The sequence below is a fragment of the Morone saxatilis genome, unplaced genomic scaffold (assembly GCF_004916995.1).
Source record: "Morone saxatilis isolate NCDOM2014 unplaced genomic scaffold, NCSU_SB_2.0 Contig1, whole genome shotgun sequence".
NCBI classification, from domain to species: domain Eukaryota; kingdom Metazoa; phylum Chordata; class Actinopteri; family Moronidae; genus Morone; species Morone saxatilis.
Window position 1 is genome coordinate 12591066 of NW_023339651.1, and position 23582 is coordinate 12614647.

At 41.7% G+C, this 23582-nt stretch overlaps 3 protein-coding genes across 9 annotated transcripts in view; 1 reads left to right on the forward strand and 2 right to left on the reverse strand.

Moving 5' to 3' along the window:
• The window catches only part of si:ch73-103b11.2 (myosin phosphatase Rho-interacting protein), a 48027-nt gene extending 34303 nt beyond the window's left edge, over nt 1-13724 (forward strand). For 3 of the 7 annotated variants that reach the window (XM_035665688.1, XM_035665713.1, XM_035665721.1), the window contains 12 exons: nt 838-947; nt 1097-1135; nt 2201-2981; nt 3077-3193; nt 8966-9113; nt 9202-9307; nt 9613-9772; nt 9855-9962; nt 10057-10143; nt 10252-10414; nt 10883-10956; nt 12321-13724. In XM_035665688.1, the coding sequence (XP_035521581.1) occupies nt 838-947; nt 1097-1135; nt 2201-2981; nt 3077-3193; nt 8966-9113; nt 9202-9307; nt 9613-9772; nt 9855-9962; nt 10057-10143; nt 10252-10414; nt 10883-10956; nt 12321-12392 (1965 nt within the window). In that variant the 3' untranslated portion in view covers nt 12393-13724. Of the gene's footprint in view, nt 1-837; nt 948-1096; nt 1136-2200; nt 2982-3076; nt 3194-8965; nt 9114-9201; nt 9308-9612; nt 9773-9854; nt 9963-10056; nt 10144-10251; nt 10415-10882; nt 10957-11217; nt 11301-12320 lie in introns of all 7 variants that reach the window. The other 4 variants (XM_035665706.1, XM_035665728.1, XM_035665697.1 and 1 more) reach the window with 3 other exon arrangements.
• Nucleotides 13725-14593: 869 nt separating this feature from the next.
• On the reverse strand, nt 14594-18264 carry LOC118331240 (toll-like receptor 13). The gene is made up of 6 exons (XM_035666046.1): nt 17434-18264; nt 16781-17343; nt 16548-16695; nt 16079-16449; nt 15692-15785; nt 14594-15595 (listed from the first exon to the last, which is right to left on the reverse strand). The coding sequence occupies exons 1-6, from the start codon at nt 18244-18246 to the stop codon at nt 14837-14839; spliced, it is 2748 nt and encodes a 915-aa protein (XP_035521939.1). The 5' UTR covers nt 18247-18264; the 3' UTR covers nt 14594-14836.
• Nucleotides 18265-20785: 2521 nt separating this feature from the next.
• prr35 (proline rich 35) lies at nt 20786-23196 on the reverse strand. The gene is made up of 3 exons (XM_035669809.1): nt 21794-23196; nt 21233-21605; nt 20786-21193 (listed from the first exon to the last, which is right to left on the reverse strand). Exons 1-3 carry the CDS (start codon nt 23194-23196, stop codon nt 20786-20788), a joined length of 2184 nt encoding a protein of 727 aa, XP_035525702.1.
• Between the last annotated feature and the right edge of the window lie 386 nt (nt 23197-23582).

Genomic DNA, 23582 nt, shown 5'->3' on the forward strand with positions numbered 1-23582 from the left:
GAGTCTATAGTACAACTATCACTATAGGGCGGTCAATTTAAAACACCCATGTTGCACAGGTCTTAAGGTAAATCCATAGTGTATTCAGTTTATTTACAGTTCAGCTGAACATAGACTTTTTGACGACTCTTTGTAAGAAAAAGTGTGTAAACCCCTGAAGGCAGCAACTGCAATCAAGCTGTCTAAATTTGTGACAAAACAACTGCCCTGAAGGGTCGAGTGCATAGGATGTTCAGATCAACAACAGCAACAACATTGTTTTCTTCAGATTTAGTTTTTGGAAATGGTAGTAGTAGTGTGTAGTGGCATTTAGTGGTCCTCTTTCAACCACGGAGGCGAAACTATAGTGGCTACAAAACTTGCAAAAAAAAAACTGAACACCTTATCTAGAGCCAGTGTTTGGTTTGTCTCTACTGGGCTACTGTAGAAGCATGGCAATTCAACATGAAAGGCAACCTGCATGGGTCTGTAGATATAAAGGTTTCATTCTAGGGTACCAAAAACACAACAATTCATATTTTCAGGTGATTATATACAAATGAGAACATATGTTTGCATAATATATTCCATTTCTGCTAATCGATGCTCTCAGTTACACACTGGACCTTTTTTTTTAAAGAAGTTACTGAAAAAAATGTAGATTTTCTACTCACATTTAGTGAAAGAAAACAAATGAGCCTTTCATTGTCTGAGGAATTCCTCTGCTGCATATCTTAACTTTATTTGAGGCTCATACGAAAACATTTGCTTAGATTCTTTGTTGTGTTGAAAAGTTATTTTTATCGACATGTTGTCATCCCTGTCAGTCATGTAAATGCGATGCCTGTCTGCTTTCAGTGTAAAGAGGGAGCGTGCACCCTGTCAGCCATGACCTCTGGAATCCGTCGCAACTGGATTCAGGCCATTATGAAGAATGTGCGACCCACTATTGCCCCAGATGTCACCCGGTAATACCCAAAGAGGATTAACACTTTAACTACTGGCAGATATAACAACTGCTTTTCTCACTTATTATATCTTAATCCCTCTCTCCTCATCACCCTCTCTTTCCTTCTTTCTCTTCCTCTCTCAACTGGTATTTTCACCCTGCTTCCAGGAAAAACATCTCTCTGAAACTATCCGTTCTGAAGCCCAGGTTGGAGTGCTCGTGTGTTGAATATCTCCCCCTCCTCAAACAGTGATGTTATTGCTCAGCAATGTCAGCCCCAGCGTGTTTGTCGTCCCACCCTATGTCATGTGATTGTTGAGTAATGTCTCCCTGTCAGTTGTGCCACTGTAGAGACACACACTGCAATCACATCAACATACTAGAATAATCTACCCAACCTGCTCTTGAGGAACAGCAGAGACTTATTTTAATGATCATTGTAATGTGACTATTCAGTAAGCTTTGGGAATGGTCACAACTCACAACTGAAGATGGAAAGAGTGAATAGAGAGAAGAGCTGGGATATAAAGATCTTTACCTGATGATTTTTTTACAACCTTAACATTTATTTTTGTGTGCTTAAAAGCTGAGTATTACCTTTCAAGTAGCTCATCCCATGTGATACTGTATACATGCTCTGACCCGCATTTACTGAGTCACACACCTTACTCTGCGTGTGTGTGTCTTAGGCAGCTCTCTCCATGCGGGGAATGTGTGATATTTTTGGTATTTGTGCATAGACGCCTTACAGACACCTTTCTCATTCTTGATCTCTGTCCCTTCTCATTTTCCCCTTACTCACACTTCCTGACACCCCATCGTGGTGAAAATAGATTACTCCGTCAGGTCCCTTTTTTAAAAGATGCTCTGCCCCTTAACACTATAAGTGCCAATCAGTGTGCAGTTTATTGCAAATGCGTTCTTCAGCGTTAAGCAACTATACAAATTTCATTAACATAGTCACTAAAAACCGGCATCTGGCTTAAGGCTTACCTCAGATCATGACTGTGAACACTAAAGCTGCTTTGAGCCTAATGCAGTGTGCAATATAAGCGTTGTGATGTTTACGCTTTTTCACTGATTGTTATGAGGCTTTTAATGCACAATTAAATGATGCTGCTCTGCAAGAAGTGTATGCATTGTTGTTTGTCCAGCAAAGCTCTATGTAATAGTATTGTAGCTTCAGCTGATGTAAATGTAACAAATCATAATCGTGTTCTGTCAAAGACATCTTATGTGTCTTTTTAATTTTTGGTGTTTTTGTTTATTCAGATCTCTCCCTGAGGAGAAGACAAAAGCCCAAGTGATGTTGGAGCCGTGTCCACAGACCACCCCCGAGCCAAGTCCCAATACTGAGGCCCTCAAGTCTGACGTCCACAGACAGCCAGCTGGCAACAATGCCTCTGCTCCTCCCTCTGAGCCCCGTAAAAGTCGCGTTCGTGAGCGCAGACGAGAGGGTCGCTCCAAGACTTTTGACTGGTCAGAGTTCAAAATGGAACAGACAGAAAAGCCTATGAAGGAACGAGCAGAAACAGTCGACCTCAGCTCATCATTCTCCACAACTTCCTCATATTGCTCTCCCTCCTCTTCTCCTTCCTCATTAGCGTCCTCACCTGTCTCTACCTCCTCACTCCAAACCTCTTCTGTGTCAGGTGCTCACCCACCTTCTATGACAGAAGAAGCAGAAAAGGAGAATGTTAGGAGGGGTGTCCCTCCACATAGCACAACTAGTGCAACCCACATGCCAAATACTGTTAGTGTCACCATGACTTCCACGCTAAACACTACATCCCCGGTACAGCCATCGATATCTGAATGCCAAGAGCAAGGAAAGATGGAAGTAGACCACCCTACAGCCATGCATCCTGCTAGTGGAGATAAGAAGGACAACAGAACTTCAGATGTCCAAGAAGAGATTGAGCAGCGATGGCATCAGGTGGAGACAACACCATTAAGAGAAGAGAAGCAAATCCCCATCAACACAGCTTTAGGAAACTCTGGAACCTCTGACAGATTGCCTGCACATGAGCTTGCTGCGCTGCTAGACAAAGAGGTGTGTTTCCTTAATGTGGTCATTTTCCATGAATATGAATGTATCTGAGCGTTTTGTGCCATTCATTATTTGTTCTATTTCTTTCTCTGTTATAGTTGGGACAGAAGCAGAAGGAGCTGGACCGACTACAGAAGCAAAACAACGTCTTAAAAGAGCAGTTGGAAAATGCACTAGGGAGAGAACAAAGTGCCAGAGAGGGCTATGTACTGCAGGTACAAGATTCACAATTCATCATGCAGGATTAGTATATGTTTAAAAATAGCAATGCAACATTAATTTTGACAAAGAAATCTTGAGCATTAAATGTTCAGAATGCTATTAAGGTTTGCTAGTAAATGTTATTAACTGTTTCACAGTACTGTGTAGATTGTATTTTTGCTACACAGTCTACTGGCTCATGATAGATCATATTTATGTGTGGCTACTATAACTTGTATAAAACTCTACTAACGGGTGTGGGTGCTTATTCTCTGAAATTGATCAGCATGGTTGTGGTGTTCTTAGCATGAGTTTTCACTAACTGTTTTTTGCGGAGTTTCACATCTCCTGGGAAAATAATTTATTTGATCTGATATGCTTAAGGTAAGAAACTTGATCAAGGAGCCTTGCGCTGTGCTTTTTCTCTTTGTTCATTTGTGCTTTGTCTGTCTGTCCTTTCCAAGCTTGATTTCTGCATGCTTTTTGGTGTTTCAGAATTGCATTCTCTAAGTGCTTTTTTACACTTTGTTACATTGTGCGGTTTTAAGTATAGAGTGAACTTATCACAGAGCCAGAATGTCATTTTGTTTCATCATATTACATTTACTTCATTAGTTGGTCTGTTTTTTTTTTTTTTAATCACTGTATTAGCCTCCCATTTCTTCCAATTTCTTCTTGTATTTTTGGGGGGTGGGAAGGTGTATTCATTAAAACCTTTCAATTTCCAAGTCACCTCTGAAAAAGCACAGTGGAAGCTTGGAAAAAATGCTTATCAAAAGCAAAAGGAGCAAACTTATTTTCCTGGTAACCCCCGAGATGTGGTTCTCCGTATATGATATGGGAAGTAAGGTGATGTCATTAATGAAACTGTCTCATCAATCTTTTTCAAGAGTACAACACCCCCTTCCTCTTCACCGCACAGAGTGCCATGGCAACACTTGCACGCACTTAATCAAGATTTGCAGGGCGAGTTGGAGGCCCAAAAGCGTAAGCAGGACCTTGCTCAACAACAGATTCGGACACTAAAGAGAAGCTACACAGAAGCCCAGGATGCTGTAGACCGCCATGAGACTGATATTCAGGCTCTGCAGACTAAACTAGCATCTGCAATGGCTGAAATCTTGGCTAGTGAACAGGCTGTGGTCAGAATGCGCAATGAGCTCAAGCTAGAGCAGGAGCGTTCAAAGGAACAAGAAGAGGAACATGGTCGTAGTGAGACCACCCTACGAGCCCAACTGAAGGACAGTGAAGATAGACTCCGTGAAGTAGAGGCCAACCTCTTAGAGCGAAACCAGGCTCTTAGGCACCTGGAGCGCCAGCAAGCCCTGCAACGAGACCACATGAGAGAGATACAGAGGCTGCAGGAGAGACTGCAGGAGGTGACTGCTCGGCTAAGTGCTACTGAAGAGGGTCAGGCACTGAAGGAGGAACGCCTGAGGAAGGAGCAACATAGCATGCAAGAGAGTCATGAGAGGGAAAGACAGAATCTATGTCGAAGATTAGCTGAGGCTGAAACTGCACAGAGAGAGATGGAGAACAGACTGTTGGAGGCTGAGCAGCAGGTGGAGGCCCTGTTAAGAGGGAGGCAGGCCTCAGGAAGCAAAGAATACAGGGAGGAAATGTTGAAGTTGCAAGAGGAGCTGGCCCATAAGACTGACATGGTTGAGTCACTGAGGGAGAGTGTACGTAGGCTAGAAGAAGAGAAAGGCCATCTCACATGCCGCTGTCAGGAGCTAATTAACCAGATTGCAGAAGCAGACCGTGAGGTGAATAAGCTCCGCAATCGTCTGGAAACGGAAGAGGCTGATTACAACACACTGGAGCACTCATATGAGAGGGCTACCCAAGAGTTTCAGAAAATGAGCCAGTTCCTTAGAGAAAAAGAGGAAGAGATCCGGCAAACTAAGGAGATGTATGAGAGGCTGGTGGAACGTAAGGAAGACGACTTGAAAGAGGCCCTTGTTAAAATGACTGCACTTGGCAACAGCTTGGAGGAAACAGAACATAAATTGCAAGCTAAGGAGGAGCTTCTTTGTCAAATGAGTCAAAGCCTCTTAGGTAAGGTTGAGCCCTGTAGTGCTGAAAAGGACCTGCAAGCGAAGCTTGTGGTTGCAGAGGACCGCATAGCAGAGCTAGAGCAGCATCTCAATGCTTTGCAGCTGGGCTATGCTGACCTACGGATGGAAAGGAAGCAAAACCCAGAACAGACCAAGAAGGTAAGGCTGAAAACATCAGCCTCCTTATCATCAAACACAGGGCTCCCACTTTCCTTTGACAAGACACCCAAGACAGAGAACCCCCCAGATGATAAAGAATCTCAAGCTAAGAGACCAAGGATACGTTTTTCCAGTATTCAGTGCCAAAAATACATAAATCTAGAGAGCATGGACACTAGTCATGTGAGCAGTACCTTTGCAGAGACAAGACAAAAAGTTAATCAGGACGTAAATGAGGACATCCATCTAACTGAAGGAAACATCTCCTCTGATATCACATTCCCTCACAGTAGTGACCCAGAGAAGTTTATCTCTATCATACATGCCCTGGAGACTAAATTGCTGGCTACTGAGGAGAAACTAAGAAACCTCACACAGAATCTAGAAGAGCAACGATCTATCCAAACAGAACACATGTCCAAGATTGATCTGAAGATGACAGAAACAAAGCCTAGCCCTGATAAAGAGTTGAGTTGTGGAAGTGGGATACAGGGCAGTGCTGCCAATAAGCATTATGCCATGGCCCTGGTGTATGTGGAAAATAGTCGGGAGAAAGTCAAGGCTATTCTCAGTGGCTCTCATGATACCACTGATTCACAGCTACACTCATTGTCAGAGATAGAGAACGATTTGTTTAATGCATCACTGTACATCAGACAAGGACAAAAGACATTGGAGGAGCAATCACCAGTTGTCCATCAAAATCAAAACCCAGAGACTCTAGATAAAGACGCCTTGCACCTCTTTACCAAAACTCTGTCATTTGAAGCAATAGTGTTGAACAAAATGGCTTTGTTAATACAGACTTCAAAGTCTGACATCCTGCAAGCTCTTGCAGAGATATGGGAAGACATAGAAAACATTAAAAAGAGTGACAAAGATTGCTTGGCCATAGTTTATGCTGATGTCTTGACCAGGAAGTTGATGTTAGAGAGTGCATTCTGGAAAGAACTGGAGAAAGCTGAGACAGATGTTGCTAAATCCAAAGAGGGAAGTGTTTCACCCGATGTAGATGTTGATGCCACCGTTATCTTTAACACCTTCATTAAAGCAGAGCTAGCCTACTCTATTCAAAACCTTAAACATTGCTATGAAGAGAAGTTCAAAATTCTGAAAAGGGAGTTAACTGAAGCCCGAAATAACCTATATCAAAGGGAAATGGCTCTTAGAGCAATTATTGAAGCTTCCAAAAGACCTGATTTGAAAAATGTAATAAAAGAAGTCAAAAATAACTTTGGGTTTAGTAAACAAAAGTTAGCTGACGTTCACCCCCCTGAACTTGCTCCCTACATGGAGCAGATTAAAATGGAAGAGGCTCGAGACTTGGCTGAGGAAATTGTAGACAGACACTTATCGGGGGAAAGTACCTCTTGTGGTGCTGACTCTATTGAATCACTGCAAACTGCACATGACAACCTGGCTAATGAGCTTCAAAGACAAGCAGCAATTCTCCATAAGTATGCTCAAGAGATAGAAAGTGGTGGAAACCACCCTGCACTGGCTAAAATGATCCATGCTCTTCTAGGGAACCAAACTTCACATAATTTCACAAGTACCTCTCTTTGTATGCGCGAAGCCCTAATCCAAGCTCAAGTGGCTTATGTTGCATGCAGGTTACGGGCCATGCATGAACAAGACTTGGGCTGGTGTCAACAGACAGGTCAAAACATGGATGCTCTTGTCCAGCAGCATGCCCACAATGTCAGTGCAATCCAAGAGAAATATGAAGCATCCTTACAAGAGGAGCGCCTGAACTTCACACAAACAGTGGGCACTCTCCAGAAGGAGAACCAAACACTAAAGAGTGAGATCAGCAAACGTGTGAACCAGCTCTCCCAGCAGCAAGAGCAACTGGCTCTCCTGGAGGAGCATTTCCAGAAGGAGACTGAAGAGCTAAAGCAGAGGCACAAGCAAGAGCTTAGCCAAGCAGAGAAAGGCCGTGCCTCAACAGAACTGGCCCTCATGGAGACCACAGCTGACAGTCAGAGAAAGCTAGAGGTTCTGCTGGTGGACATGGACACCATGGAAGAGCGACACGAGAGTCATGTGAGGAAACTGGAGGAGCAGTTTGAACAGAGGATCTGTGAGCTGCAGCAAATCCACAAAGAGGAAATTGAAAAGTTACATTCCCAGTATATGGAAAACATTCAACGTGTCCAAGAGTACCAACAGGACAAAAAAGGCCTTGATGTTTCCCATTCGCCTCCTTGTGATGAGGCCACTACACCAATGGAAGAGGAAGAGCAGGGGAAGGGGGAGAATGCACAGAACATGTCAGAGGTAGACTCCATGGTGGTTCTGAAGGATCGGATCCAGGAGCTGGAAACTCAGATGAACACCATGAGGGATGAACTGGAGAACAAGCACCTAGAAGGAGATGTGGCCAGCCTGAGAGAGAAATACCAGAGAGACTTTGAAAGTCTTAAGGTTTTTGCTCTTTCCTTTTTCCTTAGTGGATTCTTTTCTTTTTTTCTTTTATAAGTCAGAGAGTAGTAGATAAATAGTGCAATAGTTCATCAATCTGCTAATGTGCACAGATAATTTGGGAAATATTGTGAATATTTGAGATTACTTGTAGATTTAACACACCTGCACAGTAGATTACATACATACTTGTAATTGAAGTTTTAAGGGATGTCCCATTTTTTCGCCACAATACAAGCTCTTTAATATATAGTACCTGCTCAAACAAAGATTGATTTTTAGCCACATGATTATTTTGGTTCTAGCGATGGCAAATCTGCTGGATGGATTACCATCAGTGATCCCAACTTTCCATCTAGAGCCAATAGTAGGTCAAATATTTCATCATTATCTTGTGAAATATATCCACGTCTACCAGATGTTTTTGTATATTTTTTGTATATTATCAGTGGAGAAATTGGTGTTAGTGTGGATCTTTTGTGGGCAAAATTTAGACAGTCTCATATCTTTATCTCGAGTATGAACAAAATACTGAAAAATGCAGTTTTCATCTTACAGCAGCACTTCAGAAGCATGATGCTGAAATGCATGCAAACCAATGTCTGTCCTTGCTATACAGTTCTTTTTGCATCGCTTGGTGATAGTAATTGACATATTGCGCTTTGGTTCACAACTTGGGGCACAGAAGATCGAAAATGACTCAGAAATGATGTAGGCAATATTAGGGTGGGACATCCCTAGTAGTTTTACATAAACACATAGTCTGCTGCAGGTTGTCACCACTTAAATACATCCTGGCTATTAAAGGTGTAAAATGTCTCACTTGCCTCCAACGTTGCTTCATCATTTGGGCATCACTAGACATACCATTTCCCACATTCAGTAATAGAAGGAAGTGCAGTCTATAAATGACAAATGCAGCTCTGCTGAAATAGAATTTCACTGCTCTAACTCGCTCTCTTACTAACATAGCTGTGCTTGAGATCCTAAAAAGCTTGCATGGCTCTTATTACTGATTTTGCATGACACACTGTGTAGCCTAGTATTAATAGATATTGCACTGAATCTAAAGTCACAAATTAAAATGTAGGTGGTAAGTGCAAAGTGAATTTTGTGATGACACATTGTTGATCCTTCTTCCTTTAGGCCACGTGTGAACGTGGCTTTGCAGCAATGGAAGAAACACACCAGAAGGTAATACAAGACCTCCAGAGGCAGCATCAAAGGGAGATTTCTAAACTTATGGAAGAGCGAGAGAGACTATTGGCTGAGGAGACTGCTGCCACAATTGCTGGTAAAGAAATTACCTGTATTACCACTCATAATGCTGTACTTTAAAAAAGACAGTAATTAAATGTGTGTGTGATCTGTCTATAATGTAGCTATTGAAGCGATGAAGAATGCGCACAAGGAGGAAATGGAGAAGACCCATCGCTCCCAACTGAGTGGAGTGAACACTGACATTGATGAACTTCGCTTGCAATATGAGTATGTTTTTTGACAGCGTCATTAATATTTAAGAGAAAAATATTTCCTGGAAAGGAGCTCACAAGTTCATTTGACTTCTTTGATTTAGGGAAAATGTTTTGTCAGTGTGTCTGTTAACTCCTTGTTGCTCTCTGTAAATCCTTTGTCTTGTCTGCCAAAAAGATCATATGTAGCTGATAAACTGGAGCAACTTGTTAAGTAACTTTTGTGAAAGTCACTATGATGAAAGGAACTTACTTCCTGGCCCAGAAACACTGGTAAATATCAGATGAGAATTCCAGTTGATATTGTGATGACCTGTCTAGGGAGGAGCTGCAGTCCATCCAGAGAGAACTGGAGGTGCTGTCAGAGCAGTACTCCCAGAAATGTCTGGAGAACGCTCACCTGGCCCAGGCACTGGAGGCCGAGAGGCAGGCACTCAGGCAGTGTCAGAGAGAGAACCAGGAGTTAAACGCTCACAACCAGGTTTGAATGCACAGATATGCACGTTTACATACAAAAACATTTCTGTCCACAAGTTTAAAGATAACTTTATTCTGTCCAACAGGAATTAAATAACCGACTGACTGCAGAGATCACTCGGATGCGCTCCTGTTTCAGCGGTGAAACAGCACTGTCACCACTTACCCAGGGCAAAGATGTGTATGAACTGGAGGTATGTGTACACACACCATGCACACACACACACACACACACATTCAGTAAGGATTTGTTCTTTAATCTTATGAGTGTTTCTCTTCATACTATAGGTGTTGCTACGAATTAAAGAGTCAGAGATCCAGTATCTCAAACAGGAAATCCACTCTTTGAAAGATGAACTGCAGTCTGCTTTAAGAGTAAGAAAAAACTATGTGTTTTAAGAAATTTATTGAAGTTATGTACCTGTATTTCTTCATGTTTTGTAACAGAATAAAAAAAACTGATCATTGATTTCATTTCAACAGGACAAGAAATATGCCACAGACAAATATAAGGGCATCTATACAGAGCTCAGCATTGTGAAAGCAAAGGCTGACTGCGACATCAGCAAACTGAAGGAGAAACTGCTCATTGCCACAGAAGCTTTAGGCGAGAGGACTGTCGATGGAACGGTCACGCCTGGATATGGTACATAAAACATGTTTACGTTTAATCATTATGTACCCCCGTTCAGTTACCATTGAACTCTTGATCTTTTTAAAGTCCACCTTTTGAAGGTCCAGTGTGAAACATTTTGTTAAATTTGGTTGTAATTTGCATTCTCACTGCTATTTTGTTGCAGTTATTCAGTTTCAGTTTAACATTTTTAACCCCTAAATGAATGGGTGTTTTTATTCCTACATACCTCTGGTCTGATCTAGCACTTATATGAGGCAGATTAAATCATATGTACATTAAAATCCTATTTTAGGAAGGTATTGTTAACATAACAACAAACATACAACAATTATTTTTGCCAGTTTTTTTTTTATCATTTATAGATGCCAGAAATTGCTTATTAAATTTATTTATATATATTTTTTTCAATCTTACACATGCACATACTGTAACTTCTGGTTAATGTTAATAATGGCATAACCTTCATTGTGTTTTTAGATATTATGAAATCAAAAAGTAATCCAGATTTCATGAAAAAGCAATTCAAGCAATCAAGAGGCGTAAGGTCAAAGGTGAGTGTCAAGTTGAATTAAATAGTTTTTGCTTCCCTGATTACAGACAGTTTGTCTCAAACATACAGTTGGAGTTAAATCCAGGCACCATTGCAGTTTGCTGTGTGCTGTGATGTTCAAGCTGTTGTCGTGCAGACGTTATCACTGTTAATCGTTGCAGCTCAACCACATCATACTGTAGAAATGTGTTCCACAGTTGGTCGGTCAGGACATTTTTACTCTTGTCCTGTAAGTTTGTCATCTGTCTGTTTTGTCCATCAGTCTGTCACTGAACAGGTCTCATGGGATAGCTGACACTCCCATTGTGGGATGATTCCCCCCCAACCCCCGTCCCAAGATGTGCTGTAGGTATAACATGACGTAGAGAAAAGCATGCCCTTAACACCCTCGCATGATCTCCCCTCACCCAGACCTTTCCTTTTTGCCCCTACCTGCACCACCAAAGCTGATTGCAGTGTCCACCCCTCAGTTGAATATCACAGGCGTGGGGATTAGCAGTTTAATAACCTTTCTGGTTACATTCCACTTCGCTTAAAATAATATTGGGAGAATATACTTTATTCACTTTTTTGATGAGTGTTGTGAGAATTAATAGCACGTAAATACGAAGCTACAGTCAGCAGTTGTATAGCTTATCTTAGCATAAAAACAGGAAACATGACTGTTACCAAGCTTGGTTAAAAAAAAAAATAAAAATACCTACCTACCAGCCCCTCTAAAGCTTGCTAATTATTGATACAAAAAACATAGTGTAAAAACAACAAATTGTGCTTTTACAGCCGGTTAAATAAGTAAGATATTACTATTAGTGCGGTTGAGAAGTGCAGGTAGGTTGATTATTTTCTTTGGACAGACCAAGGCGATTTCTTTAAAAATCCCCTAATGATGTCATTTTCAACCTAGTCATATTTAATGATGTCACCCATGTGTTGTTCCCCAAAATTACATTAAGCTTACAGGCTGTAAGTTGTTTGGGTTGTTTGTGAATATCAGTGGACTAATGAAGCTATTTTTTTTTTTTTTAATGCAATATCTCATATGTTCCAACATTGTTCTGCTGCGTCAATTTAAATACCCTTTCTGTAATTGTTGTTTGTTTGTCAGTGTGCGCAACGGTACGTACAGTCTTGTGTGGCATGATCATGTTCCAGTATAACCACTTTTTCCTGTACATCTTAAAATGAAATGGAAGTATGTAATCTAGAGCAGAAGAGTGTCTGAGATTGACAACTGGCTATCATAAAACATAAGAGTTTTGTGATGTCTGTGTGCATGTTTTTGTTTTTAATGTTCCCTTCTCTGCCCAAATGCGCCCTTATCATCTATTAACAATAAAATAGTTTTTTATTTTCTTATCCTAACAGAGCCTGAAAGAGGGACTAACTGTGCAGGAACGTATGAAGCTTTTTGAGGCAAAAGATTCCAAAAAGATTTGAACATCAAAAATCTCAAGCTTCTTTTCCCTTCCCTGACCTTGGTGTGTGGTCAGATTGCTACGGCCATGCCAGCATCAGCTGAAGACTCTTATAGGAAATGGAAAAAATCTGTCACGGTCAATTCTAAAACTGGACCTGCTGCTTCCATGCCTCTAATAAGTTGTCATATTTTTGTTTGTTTTTTTTAAGTTAATGGAAAAGTTTTATTGAATCAATCCTGTGTAAGGTTCCTTTAAAAAAAAATACATAGATGTATAATCTGTCCAAGTTGGAGATGTGTCAAATAAGCTGTGAGAGGGATACATGACAGCATTTTTATTAATCCTCCAGAATGCCAAAACAGACAGCAATACACAGTATGAATAATATATATTTCCCAATATGAATTAAGTATCTGCTGTATTTTATTATTGTTACAGTTTCTATATCTAATAATTTTTAATGTGTTTAATGTTGCACCAGTTCTGTTGTACATAACTACTGGATATATATAAGAGTATGGTTTGCTATTGATTGTTGGGGCATCTGCTGTACTATAACTATGGTTTGATTGATAGTGGAAATCAATGTGATGCTTACCTTGCTTGTGTATGAGAGTTTTATAAAAATGGAGTGTCTGTGTGTGAAGGGGTAAAGAGGGGTGGGATTGCACTTATCACTTGACTACTTGAGGAATCTCTTTTTTTTTTTTTTTTATTTGTCTCAAATTGGTGTAGTGACTTCAAGTCAATTATTGCAGTGCAACCAAACATCCTGACTTCTGTCAAATTTAGTGAACAACCGTGACTTGTTAGTGATACTGGATTGTTGTTGTTTTTTTAAGTTTCTTAAAACCTGAATTTGTGTTTGCTCACTTTTGACTTTGGTGTGAGAATATCATCTCAGAAAAACTATTTAGTACTTTGCATGACTGTACAGTATCATTCGAATTGCTGAATGATCATGTTGCCTCGTTTTCCTACTTTATGCTTTAGTGTGGAACTCTTAACACTAATAAGCTTTGCTTTGCAAGTCCTACTGTTTAGGTGTTGAGATTGAAATGTTTTACTGTAAGCGGCAGTCTTGAAGCACTTGGCCCAATCCCTGACCTCTCACTGAAATCTAGTCGTGCCTCAACTGAGTAAAGAATATAAACATCCATGAAACCTGTGCAGCTATGGATACACACTGTATAGTATTCAAACCACGCCTTGTAAATATATATGCCACACGGAAGACTTCTGTGTTTTGTTTTAAACTTGTACCTTGCTCACTAGCTCTATATGAAATATATATGAATATTTTTTATTTTCATTTGAATGTATAACGTCAAATAAATGAAGTGTTTGGAAATCTTGGAGTAACATGTTTTTGTTCCTGGAATAATGGAAATCCATGTGATGATGAACCAATGTAGTATTGGCGGATGGTGGTTAATGTTTCTCTTTCTATTGGAGACTCCTTAGTCACACAAAGTTACTCGAGCTTAGCACACTGTTGGTGAAGTTATACATTAAGTCACACCAACCAGACAGTGAGTAAACAGAGCTTAGCTAGAAGCTAAATATAGATTTTTACTTGCAGTACTTTTCCAACTGTGCAGTAATATAATGGGCACAGAATAAACAAGAAGTGAGTCATTATTACTGCTAGCTTTATATAGTTTTATAGCTACCTAAGACAATATTTATAAAATATTACTCACCAAAGCTACTTGTAAACATACTATTTTAAACCCATTACAAATGTATAATCTGATATGTAAATTTTAAAAAAGTTAAATAAACTTAAATCCATCTGTTGAATTTAGTCCACTGTAAGTCTGCACAATGAAAACAATTTAAAACTAACGAAACACTGACAAAGCCAAAAAGTGTACACGTCATAGAAAGGTGTGTCCTGTATTTATTGGGTCTTTATATATTAACAAAGGTAAGAGTACAGTGAAATTGTAGTAACTGTAACAATAGTACTACAAAGGGTAATCCATATACAGTTAAAAATGTGTAACTCAGGGTACCCGGTTAACTCAGTTAGTAGAGCTGGCATCCCATGTACAAAGGCTGAGTCCTTGCTGCAGCGGCCCAGGATTAGAATCCGACCTGCGGCCCTTTGCTGCGTGTCATCCCCTCTCTCTGCCCCCCTTTCCTGTTTATCTTCGGTTGTCACTATCAATAAAAGGCAATAAAAGGCAATAAAAGGCAATAAAAGCCCCCAAAAATACAAAAAAACAACAACTCAGTAACTACAAGTCATTCCAATACAACAATATGACATTACATATTTTATTTGGTTTTTTTTTTTTTATTAATTTCCTATTAAATAGATTTTATTTGGTTAATATTTGGTAATTATAAGTACCAAGTTACAGCCTGGAAATTAAAATCTCACCAAAACACTGCTCAATACACTTTGCAGTTTGTAAAAAGATAATTATGGGCATGTTGAAATATTTACCATTTGGTCTAGCCAATTAGCCGTGCCAACTCATCATCTCCTCCTCTTCCTCCCTCCTCCTCCTCCTCCTCCTCCTCATTTCCTTTTAAAGCATCTATCAGTCTGACCCAGAAAGCGTCCTGCTCTTTTGGGTCCTCGGGCCACATCAGGTAGGTCTTCTTATGAACGATTCTGCGTAAGCGTGTGTAGGGCGACAGGCAGTGTTCGGGTATCTCCTCTAGGAACACCAGCAGCAGGACGTCACTGCCATCAAATAAAAGCCTCAGACTTGCCAGCTGAAACTCCACAGAGCACCACTCGCTTTGCAGGAAGTGACGTGTCACTACACAGATGGTGTGGCGAGAGTTGTAAATGGCTGCCTCGATGTTCTCCAGAACAGTAGCACCGGGGCGGAAGTCTCTGTGGTGGAGGCACAGTCTGAGCCTCTGTGCACCAGTAGCTGGCCTCTCTAGACTGGGCACCAGCTGTTTCATCACCCAGGCCTCATCCTTAGAGCTGTAGGAGATGAATGCATCATACTGGTATCTGGCTCCTGCTGCGCCCCTACGTCCACGTAGTTTTGCCTTAAGGGTGAGTAGCAGGAAGCGCAAAGTAGGGCCCTGTTTGTGCCAGGCCAGACACACGCATACAAACAGCATATCCACCACAGAGCAGGCGATGAAGAGAGTGAAGGAAACCTGTTCATAGGAGCAGGCCTTATCGTCAAACTGCCACAGGTAGGTAGCTCTCCTGTTGTTGTCACACTGCAGGTTGTATAGGCGGGACACCTGGAAGGGAAACAAGAAGATTTATACAGTCATAATAAGTCATAGCCATGTACTTTTAGTTGGTTTATAACCTACATTAATGCTTGTCAGAATTACCTGGGTTTGAGTGTTGTGGACGGCCCAGCTCTTGAACCAGACGTTATCACAGGTACAGGAAAGTGGGTTATCTGTAATGTCCAATATAAGCAATCTAGAAAGACACACAAACATGCACTAAGATTGACTGTTTTAATAAATTCACACCATATATCTATATGCCAGCACAGATAAAGTGGACACAGAAGCAGCAGACAGCCCATAAAACCACAACTTGCTGTTAGTAGCCATGCTAACTGTTTATGGCTCTTTAAAGGCTGCTGATGGTAGCTTGAGAGTATCTTGAGGGTATCTTCTCAACTCTTGGTGAGAAAGATTATTATTTCTCAAAATCTCAAAACTATTTCTTTATGAGCTGCTTGCCAGACATTTTAGTAGCTCCTCTACCTTGGCAGAGCATCCAGCACCATTTTGTCCATGGTGTGGATGTGGTTTGACTGGACTTTGAGAACTTCCAGTGTATTATCTGGAGGCAGCAGGTTAGCAGGCAGAGCATCAAGGTCTGCCCTGTAAAGAGTCAGCTTCTTCAGTGTTTTCAGAGGGGACAACACTGCACTCAGGTTGGTGGTTTTCATAACCACTCCAGCAATGTACAGGTATTTCAAATTGACCAGAGGAACTAAAGCGTCAGGATGGAAGTCGATCATGATGCTGTGCCCGATGGCAACTGAGATAAGTTGACTTGGACCTTGGAAGAAATGCGGTCCAATGTTACCAATGCCTCGACCTCCGGGCCCCTGGTAGTTCATCTCCAGAAGCTGCAAATTAGACATGGAAGATAGACAGGTAAACAAATAAAACAATAGATTTATAGTGCATCACTCTTCTTTATTACTGACCAAAAAATATGTCATACCTCCAGAGAAGTAAGGTTGATGAAAGGACTCTCATAGGATTTAAAATGAAGGCGGTTGTTGTACAGAACAATTGTCTTCAAATTCGTCAGGCCATACAGAATAGATGGTGTCAGCCTCTTGATGCGGTTTCCACTTAAGTCCAGGTATCTAATGGACAGAGAGATGTGTTAAATAAATGGACAATGAGCTAAATTGAGAAACGCTGTACAGACAAGCAGAGAATACTCAATACTCGAGCTTTGTCAGGTCATGGAAGGAGCCTTCTTCAATGAAATCAATGATGTTCAAACTGAGGTTGAGCTTCTTTAGCCTCCGTAGCTTACTGAAGGGCTTCCTGGAGATGTATTTTAGCAGGTTAAACTGTAGGTAGAGCTGCTCCAGTGTAGTAAGGGCACTGAATACATTTGGTGGAAACTCAGTGATTTCATTTTTCATGAGAGACAGGCGAGTCAGTTTCTTCAGAGGGATAAACCACTCAGGGTCAATGTCACGAATTCTGCTCCTGTCGAAGCTTAAAAAGGTGAGGTTGGTCAGGCCTTTGAATGTGTCCTGTTGAATGACAACCTTATTTTGATTCAGCTGCAGTGTTTCCAGTCCCTGGTAACCGCCAAATGTGGTACGAGATATCTGCTTCAGCCCACAGTTGATGAGATAAAGCCTGCTTGTTTTCCCCCTCCCCAGCGACAACTGGGCCACATTCCCGAGGTTTGCATCCGCAATAACAACCACGTGTGGAGTGGCGCAGTCCAGCAGGGTGGTGTTAGCCTGAGGTAACCTGGATCCTTTTAAGTCAACCTGTATCAAAGGAAATTCATATTATATTTCTTTAAAAAAAATAGATGTTACATAAGCAAGAAAATGTTGTGTCTCAAGAAGTCCACATACCTCTAATCTCTCAAGTTTGTCCATTCCTTTCAGCAATCCACAGATAGTCAATGGAGATTTCTCCACAAACAGAGAAAATTCCACCCAAGAGAGATTCTTCTTTTTCTCTGCAGATAGTCCCATTAGCATCTCTGCTTTAACTCCCTTACAAAGCAGAGTATTCAGTCTGGGGTTGGAGGCAAAAACATCTGCCTGCAGCTCCAGCTTTGAGTTGTTGGACAGCCTGATGTATTCAAGGGCAGGAAAACAGCTCACATTAACCCTCTGGATGTTGTTTGCAAGAAGATCGAGCTGCTGAAGAGTGGAGGATGCTCCACAGCTGAAGTTCGTCAGCTTGTTCAGAGACAGATTGATTTCTTTAATTGCTGGGAGGGAATTGAAGAGACTTGGAGAAAATGTTGAAAGCATGTTGTGGGTCAGAAGCAGGATTTTCAGGCTGGGGAGTCCATCAAAGCCATTGGAGTGGATGTATGAGATGTTGTTGCAAGTGAGATTGAGAAAATGCAGAACATCCAGGCCTCTGAATTCTCCTCCTTTTAGAGAAACCAGTTGGTTCTGGCTCAGGTCCAGGCTTTCGAGCCCAAACACCTGACTGAATGATCCAGATGGGATAACTCTGATCTTGTTCATAGACAGGTTGATTGTTGTTATGTTATCTGGGAGCATGCTAATGACATCAGAGAGGTTATCAATGTTCTGGTTGAAGCACCACATGGTGTTTGTCATGGGGTAGTTCTGAGAGCAGCCTTTAAAGCCGAAACCACAGCAGGCCGAGGCATTGAGCAAAAGCAGGAACAGAAGAGTTTGCACCATTTTACTTGACAGCTGCACAGCGGTCTGACCAAAGAAATATAAAAATGTGTTAAGAGAAAAAAACCTTGTGAGGAAGTTAAAGGATAATCTCACAAAGTTGCTGCACTGACATTTGAATAAGCATCTGCAGTAGGCCTACCTGATTTTTTGGCACGGTGAACACAAGCTATATTCACAGAGCCTTCTCTCTCTGCTAAACAGCCTCGACCTGCATTAGAAAAGAACACAGAGCAACCAAATAGCTAATAGAACAATGGCTGAGCATCAGGGGGAAGAAAACACTGTTTTGTCAAAAAAAAGCCTTAAAAAAAACCACCCACAAATACAGACAAATAATTCTAAAAATATCATGTTCTCAGGAAATCTATTCAAAATTCATCCAAATCGCTTGTTTGACACAAACTTCCTCCAGTTGTTGTGTTCACTATTTGCGTTCATTCTATAGTTTATCAGCTGTTCTCTACTGTTATGCATTGAATATAATATTCAGTATATATAAAATATATAAAATACCCATAGAATATGTCACTTAGTCAGGGGTTGTCAGTTTACTCAATGATAGAAAAGGGGTCTCTTAAAGAAAAAGGTTGGGAACCACTGGTTTAATTAAGCATAGAAGTAGATATAGCCATTTGTGGAAGTCAATCAACAGTACAACTGACAATATTGAATTAATGTGACAACTTTAACAGTGCTGTACATTATAAAAGATCTCCTTTACCTTTTACTGTATGTTGTTCCTCTTACTTACTTCCACTCTGACTCTGTACTGTGATATATTTAATATAAATACCTTTACTTTAAATTTTTATTTAGTCTAGATTTGAGCATTACAGTATCACTAAGTGTGTCCCAACCCTAACAATTACAAAATATATGAACATACCCTTTTATGCTCCTCTTATGCTCCTTCAGTTTGCACAACTTCTTATTAACTGAAATCAGTTGAGGAAGGAAGTTATGTTCACTTCACTCTACACACTTCACACTACTGAAAATAGTTCTTGTTCTGGTCAGTTGTCTTGGTAATGACATTTAAAGACACGCCGATTGTGACTGTGATAAGTTTCAGACGACTGAGAAAATGTAGTACAAAGATCACTTGTTTTTAGCACCATGTAGGTGCTCAATGTGCCATGCTGTCCCTCTAGCTCTAAATCAAATGTCCACATGAGGGCGCTATCTACTTGGATCCTGGCGCTACAACAGAGCGAGTGCAATGCTTTTCATGTTTAAAACATCCACATTGGCATTTAGCAGAGACTCTTAAACCAGTCAGACCAGACCAGCTGATTTCTTAAATTTTTTTTTAATAAACAAGAAGTATTTGGGTTTTTTTCTATGTTGATGCTTTTCACATTTCTTAATATATATTATTCATAAAACCTTAAATTGTTATTGTTTGCAAATATTTTCTTGTTTTTATAGAACATAGTAGTAAGTAAATTAGTATTAAATTTCAAATATGGTTTCTGAAATAACTCGACATTCAGCCAATATAAAGTCTAAACTGAAAAAATGAAAAGGATGAGGCAGGCATTTGGACCTAAACATCCACTGTGACCTCTTCTGGTTATGGCAGCTGACCTTTGCTTCTACATCTTGAGTGTGAGGGTGGTGAAGGGGTCAGACGACACAGGGCAGCCCAGTGTGAGGTGCCTGTCCTGGGGGCGACAGGTAGTCTTCCATTTAGTCTGTGGAGCTCGACCCTGGGGCCCTGACCTTTGCAGGGGGCACGAGCAGAGACACAGGTGACGCCACTGGTGGCAGTTTAGCTTAAGGAGCTACTTCACCTTTAGTGCAGCCATCTGACTATGTCAGGGCCGATACAGCAGAGTCAGGTGTTGCAGCCACTATGTTTGTCGCTTATTTAGACTCTAAATGATTGTGTTGATGGCATTTAGCCCTATGGTCGTAATTACCCAACAGGACTGAACAACAAACATTACAAAGATGGATTTATGTTTAAATAATTTGTTCCCATTTTAAATTTTATATTCCACTTCAATAAAAAGAATGAAACTCTTTGTTTTTACTCAGTTTATTCAAAGAAATACAGTGTGTATAATACAATTTATTGTCATCAAGTGAAATAATGCAGTCCAACATGACATTATCCATATAAAACCATTTACCCTTTAAAACATTTTACTTACATTTATTAAGTAATTACAATATTTACAAATCCATTTAAAGGATTGTCCCTCAACATGATTTTAATGGATTTAATTGTTCAAATTATTCTGATGTAAATTATTGTTGCTGATGTTACATTTTTAAATTATTTCCAGGAGAATATTATTGTAACAATCAATGTCCACAGTGCATTTTTAAGACTTTCCTTTCAAATATTGTCATTCATTCTCTGTTTGTCTTATAAGGTGCAAAATGTTCGAGGTTTTTGTGGAGTTAAACTGAGAATAAGAGTGACAGTCCTCCTCCAGCCAGTGAAAATCAAATACATGCCAGTAATAATGAAGACAACTGCATTTGAACAACTGTTTGGAATCAGTTATGTTACAGTCAGAAGAACAGGAGTTTAATTGTCAGTCGCTGTCAAAGGGCTCAGGGGACACTGGGCTTCTAGTCGCTGTATGGACGGGGGTCTCTTTGGGGTTTTGGCAGAGGAGGGGATGTCGGTGAACACCACTGATCGACCGTCGGGGCAGAGCAGAACGCTGGAGTCTGCCTCACACTTTGTGGCTCTGCTCGGCCATAAGGCCTCAGCAGAACTGGGCCTCATGCCAAGACCACCGGGAGAGAGAACCTCTGTGTTTACCACCGATGCCTGACTCATCTTTATCAGCATGTCCAAAGACTGCTTACGACTCTCCAGTGAAGCCTTCATCGCCTTCCTCTCGCTCTCATTCTCTTCTTCCTCCTTTTTATCCTCCAGCTCCTCGTCCTCCTCCTCTGTCTCTGTCGTGTTGTCTCTAAGGCTGCCATCCTCTCTCAGGCCGTGGTCACCAACCAACTCTGACGAGACCCTCTTGACTGACAGATCGAGAGGCCCGTCGCTCTGGCGAGCCGTCCGCTCCAGCGCCTGGTGGATGTGGGAGAGCTCGCTGCGGATTTTGCTCAGGTGTTCCCAGAGGTGGCGCTGGGCAGGAAGGTCCTCCTTTTCTAGGTGGGAGATTTTGCGCTCAGCCTCCTGGTACTCCTGCAACGCCTTGGAGAGGTCACTGAGGAGAGCAGCCACTGACTCTGAAGCTCCCTCCCCCATTTTCTGGGCAGCAGTTGTGTCCTGGCTGTTGGGTCCTCCACAGGTAGAAAGAGAGGATGTTTCACTGTTGGAACTGGTGAGAGGATTGTTGTACCATAGTTCAGTGGGCCGGGTCTGAAGCTGGGCATCCTGTAAACTGAGAATGGGAGAAGTTTAAGGGCTTTTTTTTGTTACATATATGAGACTACAGTAAAACAAAATGAAGTACCCCTACATTTGTAATATTCCGTCTAAATAATTACATGATGGAAAAAGTAGTGATCATTCTCCTACTCCTACTCTTACTATAATTATTAAAAAATAACATTTTATGGAAATCTTTACCTTCCATGGAAGAGAAGTTTGTCCGCTGCCATATTTAGATTTGATGCAGTCTGAATATTCTTCAGAAAGTCCAGAGTGAAACCCATGGCCGGCTTCTTGTCCACGGGTGCCTCGTGGTTCCCCAGTGGGGCCCCTGTCCTCTTGAGTCCCCAGCTGGCTTTACCTTCCTTTGTTGTAGCCTGCAGTTTATCCCCCAACCTGTACCCCAAGTCAGGAGAGTCTCTCTGAGGTGATACCCAGCCAGCAGGGGAGACTGCGGTAGTCCCTGGCCGCAAAGCAGGCACTTTCCACAGATTTACTTTGGGCTGGAAGCCAGACAGGGGATTCGCTTCTAGATTGTTTGTGGATGTCTTGAGCACTTTGCTGGCATCGCTATGACTAGAGGCCGTTCCGAATGCGTGCTCACACAGGAAGGGGTAGTAGAGACGAGGGGGGATTAGAGCTCTGTCTGTGTGGGTGCTGGAGGCTGGGTGCATCAGTTGAGCGGCCGATGCCAGAAAGGGAAGTTGGGCAAGCTGCGCATGGGTCTGGGCACTGACACCCGCGGCAGCAGTGGGAATGGCTGAGTTCATGTAGGAGAAGAGGCTGGGGCTGATGGGGTAACCCACCCCGAGCATGGACAGGTTGAGTCCAGTGGGATCCTGGTAATCCACCAGGTTCGGCGGAGGAGGGTAACAGGGGATTGAACTACTCACTCTGGGCTGAGCTCCTTCAGCTTTTGCCTTAGTGTGGCTGGACGCTAACAACCGCCACTGCTCCGACAGCAGGCCAGGAGCTGTTAGACATGTCTTGGATAGCTTGTAGTGTTTGAGCTGGGCCTCTACCTCTACTGAGCGCGCCCGTAAAAGCTGATCTTCCAGGGAGAGCATGTCAGCCATCAGAAGTTCTGATTCTGGCTGTTTGGTTTTCTTGGTAGCGCACTCTGCGGCGTCTCCTCTGTTGTTACCAGAGCTGTCTTTCGTCAGCCCAGTGACCTCCACTCCCTCTCCTCGTCCTCCCTCTTCCTCATCTTCTGCTCCCTGGCTTTCCCTGTCCTCACCTTCCTCCTCCACAGCCCTTCGTTGCCTCTGTCTCTCCTCAGTCCCTGTTACCTGCTCCAGCCCATCTTTCCCAGTAGCTTGAAGGCCATGTGCCTGCTGAAAGGGCCGTAGCTGCTCTGGGTGCAGGATGTTGCCCTTTTTATATGGCCAGTCTGACTCTATGAGCAGAGAAAGGGAGTTCTTGCACAGGCTGTACTTCATATGGTTGTACAGGTGGGACTTTTCCATGCAGGTAAAGGGGCACTGGAAGCATTTGTAGTTGTAGGGTTTGCCCCATGGCCGGGGAATATAGTGAGGCTTCTTAGGCTTGCGCTCCTTGTGTTTGCTGGCAGACGTCACTTTACAAGCATCGTCCTTGGACATGATTGCGTCTTGATATTTGTTAAGATTGTGTGATTGTATTAAAATGATGAAAATTCAAGATAGATTTTTAATTATCTATCTTTTGTGCCAGGGTACATTTCATTGGATGTGGGTTTTTCCTCAGTTTGCTAGGTAGATGAAAAAGATCATTTCTTGACCTGTGAACACACAAGACCGTTTTGTATAAGTAAAGGGGATAAACTTGGAAACAGCAAAACATCAACAGATCAGAGACAACAAATGGAAAGATTAGGCATTTTACATTTTACCAATACCTTTCGATTTCACTTCCCTATTTGTTTTGAAAAGCTTGCAGCTTGCAGGAATGCAGCCCTCTAAGAAATCTAAATATCGGAGATAAAGTTGTGTGTGCACTGAGGGGTGGT

Excerpts from the sequence above, each read along its gene's own strand:
- LOC118331240 (XM_035666046.1), bottom strand. The coding sequence starts at position 18,246 with ATGGTGCAAACTCTTCTGTTCCTGCTTTTGCTCAATGCCTCGGCCTGC. Across the intron at positions 17,344-17,433 it reads ACAAACTTGAGAGATTAGAG|GTTGACTTAAAAGGATCCAG; the intron begins GTATGTGGACTT and ends CCTTTGATACAG. Across the intron at positions 16,696-16,780 it reads CATGACCTGACAAAGCTCGA|ATACCTGGACTTAAGTGGAA; the intron begins GTATTGAGTATT and ends TCTGTCCATTAG.
- prr35 (XM_035669809.1), bottom strand. The coding sequence starts at position 23,196 with ATGTCCAAGGACGATGCTTGTAAAGTGACGTCTGCCAGCAAACACAAG. Across the intron at positions 21,606-21,793 it reads AAACTTCTCTTCCATGGAAG|TTTACAGGATGCCCAGCTTC; the intron begins GTAAAGATTTCC and ends TCCCATTCTCAG. Across the intron at positions 21,194-21,232 it reads TCGATCTGTCAGTCAAGAGG|GATGGCAGCCTTAGAGACAA; the intron begins GTCTCGTCAGAG and ends GGCCTGAGAGAG.